At 44.2% G+C, this 10173-nt stretch overlaps 1 protein-coding gene and 1 pseudogene across 1 annotated transcript; one reads left to right on the plus strand and one right to left on the minus strand.

The window, feature by feature from the left end:
• Positions 1 to 1696: 1696 nt before the first annotated feature.
• On the plus strand, positions 1697 to 2623 carry LOC119349267 (annotated as a pseudogene).
• Positions 2624 to 3211: 588 nt separating this feature from the next.
• LOC119349269 (proactivator polypeptide-like 1) lies at positions 3212 to 8075 on the minus strand. The gene is made up of 6 exons (XM_037617295.1): positions 7902 to 8075; positions 7002 to 7085; positions 5139 to 5323; positions 4829 to 5026; positions 3821 to 3880; positions 3212 to 3734 (listed from the first exon to the last, which is right to left on the minus strand). Exons 2-6 carry the CDS (start codon positions 7078 to 7080, stop codon positions 3582 to 3584), a joined length of 675 nt encoding a protein of 224 aa, XP_037473192.1. The 5' UTR covers positions 7081 to 7085; positions 7902 to 8075; the 3' UTR covers positions 3212 to 3581.
• Between the last annotated feature and the right edge of the window lie 2098 nt (positions 8076 to 10173).

Below are 10173 nucleotides of genomic sequence, written 5' to 3' on the forward strand. Positions count from 1 at the left end.
GACAACTAATTTCTATTGACAGCTTATCTCCATTCAACCAAAAATGTCCGGCGCTTGGTAGACAGGACCTACTACTGTCCCGAAGCTGAACTAAACTGCGAGGAGATAAGTCATTATGTTTCATGGCTTGAGGATCTTCATACTGTTAAGACAAATTTTCTTCCTGCACTTAGAAATGTTAGTACTCAAAACGTGCGACCGATAGTGATGGTATTGAACTACGGTCACATCTATTTAGGAATGATGGTAAGATTTTTACTATTTGTCCTCAGTGCATCTTTTGCATACATAATTTTTTTGCTAAACTTTTATTGCTAAGTATATTAATTAAGTACTATACGATGTTCTTCAACAGGGACTCCCGATGACAGTTGTGTCTCAGGGGATTGAGACTAAAGGTCGCATGTCAATTGTTAGCTTACGGCCAAGATATCCTGCATTGCACCTTAATGCATTCAGGATTTCTAGAAGCGATGAATGCTTAATAGTGAAAGATTGGAGGAAAATTGTTAATGATCACAGAGAAGTACTAGGGGGCAGCAATGAGAAGCGCAGTCCATGATTAGGAGACAGGTTCATCTGCATGCTCCAGTTTGATAAATCGGGAGAGCTATACATGTTCTATGCTATTTTACCAGAGAGAGAGTAGCTAGCAGGAGTGATTTAGCATGCTGCTCTTAGTACTTGTCTTTTCATGTTCGTGTTCTTCGTTCTGAACTTAATCTCAAAGAGTGATTTGTTTTTGTGGTGTTATATATGAACGCTTATAATATCATGACAATCATGTTGAACTCGATGATATTTTTGCTTCTGATACAAGTGAATTTTTATTCTTTAAGCTATTGTTGGTGGTGATTTGATAGCGGTATATGATATCGATATGGCATATATATATATATACTTGATCACTTAGCTATAGCTAGCTAGCTAGATCCTCCAGTCGAAACTAATCCGTGGTACTTTCACCTAATGATTTAACAACTCATTGTAATGTAAAACGATCACTAAATTAAATTAAAAACACAAAACTAAAGCAATTTTTTAAAAAAAAAACCAAACATTTAGTACCGGTTGATGTTACCAACCGGTACTAAAGCCCTACGCGCACCCGGGTCTGGCTCGTGCCACGTGTTCACACTTTAGCGCCGGTTCGTGACGAACCGGTACTAAAGGGAGGACTTTTAGTCCCCACTCTTTAGTGCCGGTTGGAGAACCGACACTAAAGGCCGGTTCTGCACTAGTGTTGTACAGTAATCCGCCACCCAGCACTCGCTCCTCCATGTCTAATTCGTAGAAAAATGAGCAGAGTATGTTCCGGTGCCCCCTCTTCTACGTCATCATAATATATTAGTGGGACAGCTTTCCACTTGTGGTAGTCCAAGCTTCGCATGTGTGCATAATTTTCTATCAGCTCTGTAAGAACTCGGGAATAGAGATGCAATGAGGCTGGGACGCGTTGATCAAACAGAAGACTCCTACTTGGCCTTCGGCACTGGCATCCGCATGTGCTGCATCGAATCACATGCTAGCTCGTGATATGGGTGAGCGATCGAGCTTCACGAAGGTACGGACGTGTCACAGCGCGTGTCCTCTCTACGTGGCGGCCATGGACGTGCTCCGGCGAGCGACGTGTCCCGTAGCTGCAGCCTATATAAACCGCCCCCGCTCTGCTCTAGGCCAGTCAAACACACAGCCGATCGAAACCAAGTTGAGCAACAGCCAAAGTGCTACTTAAAGATTATCTTGTTTTCCGACTGCTGATCCGCTGTTGTCAGTTTGTTTGAGCCAGTTTAGCACTACTCCTTCCTACGTGGGAGATGGCATCCAACCATAACCAGGCGAGCTACCGCGCCGGCGAGGCCAAGGGCCACTCCCAGGTACGTACGTCTTCTCCATGGATGCCTTCGAGAAAATGCTGCTGCGTGCGCCGCGTCTGAAACGTTGTGATCGTCCGCGGTGTTGGTGTTTGCAGGAGAAGGCCGGGCAGGCGATGGGCGCGGCCAAGGACAAGGCGTACGAGGCCAAGGACCAGGCAGCGGGCCTGGCGGGGCACGCGTCCGGCAGGGGCAAGGCGCCACGGAGGCCTCCAAGCACAAGGCCGGCGAGGCCACCGACAAGGCGTCCCAGACGGCGCAGGCCGCCAAGGACAAGGCCTCCGAGACCGCGCAGGCCGCCAAGGACCGCACCGTCGAGAGCAAGGACCAGACCGGCAGCTTCCTCGGCGAGAAGACAGAGATGGCCAAGCAGAAGGCTGCCGAGACCGCCGAGGCGGCCAGGCAGAAGGCGGCGGAGACGGCGCAGTACACGCAGGACAGGACATACGACGCGGCGCAGTATGCCAAGGAGTCCGCCGTGGCCGGCAAGGACAAGACCGGCAGCGTGCTCCAGCAGGCCGGCGAGACGGTGGTGGGCGCCAAGGACGCCGTGGCCAACACGCTGGGGATGGGCGGAGATGGCACAGGCAACAACGCCGCCACCAAGGACACCACCGAGAGGATCACCAGGGATCACTAGATGCATGCCACTCGCGCTTAATTTGCTTTCGTTTCCTTCTCCTGATACACATTTTACGTTCCAGTTTCATGGTTTCCGGACGCGGACGCACATCTTGTTGTAAACTCTCCTTATGCTGCTCAGTGTCCTGGGTCAGTACGGATGTCTGACGGGAGATGTATCTTTGTGTTCGTCAGACTTCTCTTTTGTAATAATAAACTTTATTTTGTTCCGATGAACTGGGTGAGCAGACACGTCTCATCCAAGAAGGATGCAGCAGCGGCCACATCGAATCGAGTCATGCTCGCGATGATGTACCAATCTTATTATACATCTTGAGAATATGTTCACTGACGGCAGGAATGAATTCACCGTCTTCAGATTTACCAACATATGAACTTTTGGTGGAGCCCGACACTTGAGGCAATTCCTTTCGTCCATGTACAAAGAACATTCATCGTCCTTCATCTACTCCCTCCGTGAACGTTTTTGACACTTCTTAAATTATAAATTATGGGACAGAGGGAGTATTTTTCAAGCAGATTTATATGGTCTACTATGTTCTGTTTCACCTACCATGGCTGAAGCATGCAACTCCAGGCTGATAGCCATTAAACCACCACTATTTGACTTCCTAATTCTATCAACATTTTAGCAATAGAACACAACAGAAAGAATCTAAAAGAAAGACACAATAGGAAGTGCCCTATCACAGTCATCAAAAGAAAGGGCCAGATCTGCATCATAAATAAAAGTCCACTGCACATAGTTCATAATTTGTTTACACGCGTATATGCTCTACACTTTAAGCATACATTTTGCTTACGTTCCATGAACGATCATGTAGCAACAACTATCACAGAAATTTCATTTGATGACTGATAATATATACACTTCTCCACAGGTACAATGCCAATGCTGTATAATATATAGTACACTGCTCGGAAATAGCATTATATAAGATCTTTTCGTTCGTAGACTTACACCACCAATCTTTCTTCTAAACATCACCGCGTGAGGTCAGATAGCCCCCGTGTTCTTCATTAAATGCCACGCAATCGTCATGCGTGTTCAGGAAAAGAAAGAGCTCACACAGTAGACAGGCCTCTCAGACCTCCTCCTGGAGGGCGAGCAATTTTGCCTCCACAGACACGGATAGAATCGCAGAAATCTCTCTTCTCGAGAAACTTCTTGATATCTTCTAGTATGAGTGGTGCATTTTGGATTATCATCTTCTTGCACTGAATTACAATATGGTACGATTAAGAATGATACTACTAAAAATCGATACACTACAATTCAATAGAAGATATATTTAGATGCTTACCTTCTGTACGAAGCTCTCTGTGTTGTTGCATCCTTTCAGAAGTATCTCGATTATCTTGAGCTGTCAAGACCAGATCAATGGCAGGTTTAAGTTTCCTCTTTTGGCTAGTCACTCACTTCTAGTACCACACAAAAGCTATTAAGTAGATAGAGAGGCATCTGGGTGCATAAAAGCCAAAAATGCACCTAATCCAGTACTGGCAGTTCCCAGCTTATAGGACACTTTTAAACCAGGGAGAATTGGAACACGAACATAGAGCTCGACCAAGACTCACGTTCGCGAGTCTCAACTAGATTAGAAATCAGACATGGACCACCCTTGCCATCACCGGTTCCGTACCAGACCAGCCTTGCCAGCATTGACAGTTCTCAGCTGATAGGTTGCAAGTCAGCATTTGAAACCATAACCACCTACTCGCAACCCAGCCCACCACTCCTTACAACTACACTAGTTAATCTTCCATGATATGCCACGTAGGAAATTGATCAGTGAATAACAAGCAATTGGCCACTCCCTACCATGTTCATAACATTTCGGCATTACATTGGTGGTTGTTGGCTCTACTTGATGTCTGAATTCCAAACTGAAGATAACCTGGACAAACAACCTACTTGGGGTGTTCGACAGGACAGGCAACTATAGATAAACGATGAATCTTTCCCTGGTTTCTGCTTGTACAAACAATCTCAATATGGACTGACTAGTAGTTTTCATACTATAGAGCAGAGAACTCCATCCTAGTGAGATAAACTACAGTATCTACATGGTGAATAGCAGAGAAATGAAGAGAAGAATGACAAGGGTTGAGATAAGTTATTCATTGCTATATCCTCTCCTAACATAAGAAAGATAAAGAAAAGGCTAATAAGCTCTTGAGAACTAGATTTCGACGTATACTTATACACCAAATGTAACGAAGGAGTTTCAGAGCATAACAATTTAAATCAGCCGCGAAGGACATAGGAACGAACATAATAATTCAGAAGGAAGAAATTGTATAAAGAATACCTCCATCTCAGGGTCTTCAAGACCAGTACAAATCTCATCAACAACCTCATGGCAAAGGGTGCAAGCATGTTCATGTCCTGGGAGGCGAATGTATGTAACTTCCTCACAAAGACTTGCTGATACGCAAAATTCTTCAGGGCTTAGAGAATCAATTTGTGCGAAGAACAGTGCTGCATAATAATCAACCAACTTTGTACACTGCCATGTAAAAATCAAGAGCATATTGAAATATGAAATGCTCGATTTAGAACATAGGTACAACTATTTAAGAAAGAGAGCATTTGATTTTATTTTTAAGTAAAAAAAATACCTCTAACTTAAGTGAATGAAATTTCAAACAAGCTTGGTGAAGAGTATCTATAATTTCGATCCGGGTCTCATTCTCCTTCAAATAGAAGAGGGTTTCTGTGGCAAACTGCTCACAAAGTTGGCATAGTTGTGGACTTCCCTTTGTTGTAAGTGATACCGTGTTCTCATTTAATCTCTTTTCAACAACTACAACAAAATCAAATAAATAAGGCATAAAAACTGATTAAAACAAGGATGAATATCCAAATATTTGAAAACAAAATTAAAAAAATATTTGAAAACATAGACAACAAGCAAACAAACAAAATTCTGAAAACAATAGCATTCCCTCCGCAAAGAAATATAAGAGCGTTTAGATCACTACTTTAGCAATCTAAACGCTCTTATATTTCTTTACAGAGGGAGTATGTAACAAGGTCATGCGATCTACACCCTAACCGTAAGAACCAGTGACACAAAGATCTCGGTTAAGTAGGTCTCCGGTGTGTAGAAGATTATCAGTAATCATCAACATGCTATGAGCCTGACTTTATCCTGACATAATTAACAAGATTGGAACATATAAAAGTATTTGAAGTAGTAATCAGTGGCAATTGTCTGTTGGTGAGTCCATGAGTGGATATACAGAAATTAGAGGGGCCAGGGAAAAAAATAGGCATGGATTAGTTTATGAATGGAGATCCCTCCTCATTCAACTTGAATAAGTGGGATGCTCCTCACCAGGGCCGTCTCTAGAAATTCGGGGCCCCGGGGCGAAAATCAAAATTGGGCTCAAAATTTCAACAAGTTCGTATTACAGAAGAACTAATGTATCTAAAATATAAAGATATGTATACAACGATCAAGAACAAACTTAATTTCGTCCTACTCCTATCCTAGCACCGTGGACAAATAAATTTGTTACCAATATCTAACCCAAGAACAAATAATCTCGTCCTACTCGGCTACTCCTAAACTAGGTCAGAGAGATCAAACTTAATCAGGTACTAGTGATGAAGAAAAGGGATAAAATTACATAGAAAACGGCGATACCTAAGGGCAGCCAGGTCGTGGGCAATCGCCGATGGCGGAAGGCAGCGGACTCTGGTTTGGGTGACCGGCGGAAAATGCTGAAAGCAGCCGGACGGCGTCCTGGGCGATGGCGGAAGGCAGCAGACCGCCTCTGATCGATTGGCGGAAGCCAAGCAGGCCTCGCGACTCATGGGCTGAGGTACGATTTGCTTAGCAGGCTGTTGGGTACGTTTAGTCGGCCGGCTGGCTGTTAGATTATGGCTGGTTAGGCAAAGTGTGTAGTACCCAGTTATTTGGGGGCCCCAAACTTTTGGGGGCCCTATGCGGTCGCCCACCTCGGCCTCCCTTGTCGACGGGCCTGCTCCTCACATTCAGAGGGCCTATGGCCGAATACGACCACATGTGTGCACATGACAAATAAACATATATAAAACCTTATACCTTCCATTCTCCTTCCTGAGAAGTGGATGGTTTCCAAATTAATTTTCAAGCCTGGCAGGATACAGGTACTTCCACTAGACTTGGGTCCAGACCAGTTCGCAACTAAATGAATATAGTGATAATTTGAGTTCCTACTTCTGGCTGGACATCGAATATCCATGGAGGATAACATAATCCTTGCATCCCAAACAAAGCCTAACTTAGCATGAACATGTGCATTATTTTATGAAAATATCGATCCGGGACTTCTAGTCACGATTTTTTGTGGTACCTTCAGTATATGATCTCATATTACCATAATAGAAAGAAAAATCTACTAAGGAAAACAAAACAGCAGTTATAAAATAAATCTTGTATTGCTTGCTTACGACTGGATGAAGGAATGCAAGATCGAGGTTAAACGGCCACATACCAGTGTGGTCCAAGGCCAAGATTCTACTGCCCAAAAGGACAACGCCAGTGATGAACAAAGCAAAAACTCTTGAGCCCATTTTGTCTGTTAATAAAGAGATGGACAAACAATTAAATGTAACAACTACAAAAGAGAGAAGTATATACATAATAACGTCAAGATTTTGCTAACTGTTAAAAGAACATTTAAGGTTAACTGAGGTAAATCTACAGATAATTAATTTCCCTTCATATACAAATCTGAAAAAAGGTCTCAGCTCCATCTTCCTTCTTGTATGTATCGCATGCATACATTTTAGTTCCTTAAAAAAACATGCGTCTAGTCCCATGTGTAGAACTTGAACCAAAACATTCTAACAGTTCAAAAGGAAAGCACTAAATGAAATAAACGGAATATGGTTGTATGCTCCAAAATCCAGATAAGCTTTATGTGCTAGTTCGCCACCACTGAGGCACAAGCTGTTCCCCTTTCTGCATTCTTCTTAGAAGATACATACTCAGATTGCAGATAAACAAACCCAACCCAGTGGTGTGGACAGACAGTAAAGTTAATATGCAGAACCACTGGTAAGCAAAGGTGACAGACAAACTCCTCAAATCCTTTTGAGATTTTTTTTTCTATATAAGTACTTCCCCAAGTTGGACTAAACATTAAGAACAAGGAATAACAATTCAATTACTACTATTTTCTTGAACTGCTATTATTGCCTTCAAAATATATCAATCAGCTATGAGCCATAAAAAACTACCAGGCTTTTCTCCACGAATTTCACACGCATCTATCGGAAACACAAGCAAACAAGTGCTAATTGAAGATGTGGGGTTAGACTAGCAGCTGGCATGATACCGCAACCCCTGAATCGGATCTACTCTTAAACAGGGTGAAATTCTTAGCGTCTACCTTAAGTTCGGATGAGGATCTTGGGCCGACCGAACAGTGGGAGCGGAGGGCGGGGCGGGGCGTTGCGTCGTGTGCGGACGGCCGAGCGCCGGCCGCGCCCGCGGCGGAGACAAGCGGGGGCGAGAAGAGCTACGCAGAGGCAGGGAGAAGATTTTTCGAGAACACGACGCCGTTGACTAGCTGGATTTGTTGCGGCCATTACTAGGCCATCTATGTTTTTTTTTTCTGATTTTCCTTGCTTTATTAAATCCAAAAGGTTAAAAAAATAGTGTTTATACTCTATGCTTTTAATAAATTTTATAAAAAGTACTATTGTTAAAACATCCCATTTTAACAAAAATATGTCCCGTTTGTTATTTCAAAATTATTTCTACCAGAAAATGTTCATCGCATATAAAATGTTCACACAATTCATGAAATTGTTCAAATATGTACATCTAAAGTATTTCGTTTTCTCCCTAATTTTAGCCCCACTAGCTCCATACAGATTGCATGTGCCGTCGATGTGAGGTTGCGGGTGGACCCTTTGCGCTCTTAGCTACAACACATCTGAGTATTGTGGGTGGACCACACGAAAGTCCCACCACCTCAGAGCCTGTCACACAAGGCCTTGATGCTTCGGCAGTGGGGTTCCCTTGCGCCCCGCCCATGATGGTTGCGTGGTGGGGTCTACAACACTCCCACTGCAATGTTGGCGTCCATAACGGAGGGTGGTTTTCTTAACGGTGTTAGCGTGATGACGGACTCGAGGGAAAGCATGAGAACAACTCCTTTCCGCATGAGAGATGGACGGTGTTGGACGCACTGAAGAAAGTGACGCGTTGATATAGATGATGGTGATGAAAACAAATTACGATGGTTATGGAGGCGATGGAGATTGAAGTACTTCTATTTTTCTCAATTGATTATACATAGTGCGGTGAATTTTCTAAAATACAACTAGTGAAACAATCTATATGATTGCGGTGACATCATGACTTCGTGCTATCCTTCGAGGTGTTCGTATAGGTTGCTCATGGAGTCTTCAAGGTGCAACTGGAGTAGCGTTGGACGCTGACAGGAGCATGAGCCTACATGGTATAATGTATGCCAACGTCGCGTCTCCTAGTCGACTTCTTCCCAGGTCCATCCCAATCCTACTGTCCACTAGTCGAATCCTTTAGGCACTATGGCGGAGGGTATGTTGCTCTTGACTACCCGGAAGTCATGATCGTGCTTTATGAGATGTCCACTTTGTTGCGACTTGGCTTTGACACCCTATGTCACGCCTTCTCACAATTCATGGCTAGAGGGTGGGCAAGGTGAAGCATTAATTGTTGTAGTTGTCGTGTGGATAATAATCCAAAAGACATTACATCAAGCTTTTTTTCAGGGGAGATGCATTATAGAGGACGAGCTCTAGGGAGTTTGTTTCAAAGAAAATTCAACGTATATTTAAAAGTTTTAAAAATATCAATCCTTTTTTGAAAATACACATACATGTTTTTAAAGTACATGTAAAGTTTCATTGTATAATGCTACGCAGACTACACAAAAAAGACAAATATCTTGAACACAGAGAAAAAACCTATTTTAAATTTTTAATCTATGTATTTGTCTTTTTTTCATATTACATATGTGCTTTCATGAAATTTTGTACATGTATATACTACAAATATATGCTTATGTTTATATGTTTTTCCAGACTTTTTGAGGTGTGGAAATAGTAAAAAAAAATTCTGCAAAAAATGAAGGGCTCCGTGGAGCTCAGCCTACCTTTCGCACATTTTTCTCGAGAGAATCCAATAGCCCATTTCTCTTCTGCCGTTTCCGTCCAGCCCAGAAAGACCATGAAGCCCAACCCAACCCAACCCAAGCCCTGACACCGCGCTCTCCGACCGAGCTCAGATCTGCGGGCGAGCACCATCCACAGAGTCCGCTGGCGCGGCCGGCCGTACACGAGCAGCGACCCGCCGACCCCACGCCATAGTCTAGTGCCGGACAGCGCGTCACCGGGCCCACCCGTCAGCGGCGCACGCATCAGAAGCCAAGCCAGCGACGCAGCCGTCATCGACCGAGCCCACTCCGACCGACCCCACAGCGAGCCCAGAAGAGGCGCAACACAACACAGTCCTCCGGCCCCGAGCCCTCCGCCTCGCCCCGCCCCGCGCCCGACCCGAAACCCCAGCCGATCGGCGGCGGCCGGCCGGCGCAGATGTCGCTGACGGAGGTCAGGATCGGCGAGGAGGTGTGGCTCACCTGCCTCTCCCACGCGCTCACCACCGAGACCGAG

This window comes from Triticum dicoccoides, chromosome 1B (genome assembly GCF_002162155.2).
Source record: "Triticum dicoccoides isolate Atlit2015 ecotype Zavitan chromosome 1B, WEW_v2.0, whole genome shotgun sequence".
Classification (NCBI taxonomy): Eukaryota; Viridiplantae; Streptophyta; class Magnoliopsida; order Poales; family Poaceae; genus Triticum; species Triticum dicoccoides.

What these genes read in the sequence shown, in the direction of transcription:
- LOC119349269 (XM_037617295.1), bottom strand. Translation starts at nt 7,080, where the DNA reads ATGGGCTCAAGAGTTTTTGCTTTGTTCATCACTGGCGTTGTCCTTTTG. An exon ending in CTTGGCCTTGGACCACACTG is followed by an intron (nt 5,324 to 7,001) that starts GTATGTGGCCGT and finishes ATTTTGTTGTAG; the next exon opens with TTGTTGAAAAGAGATTAAAT. An exon ending in CAGAGAGCTTCGTACAGAAG is followed by an intron (nt 3,735 to 3,820) that starts GTAAGCATCTAA and finishes ATTGTAATTCAG; the next exon opens with TGCAAGAAGATGATAATCCA.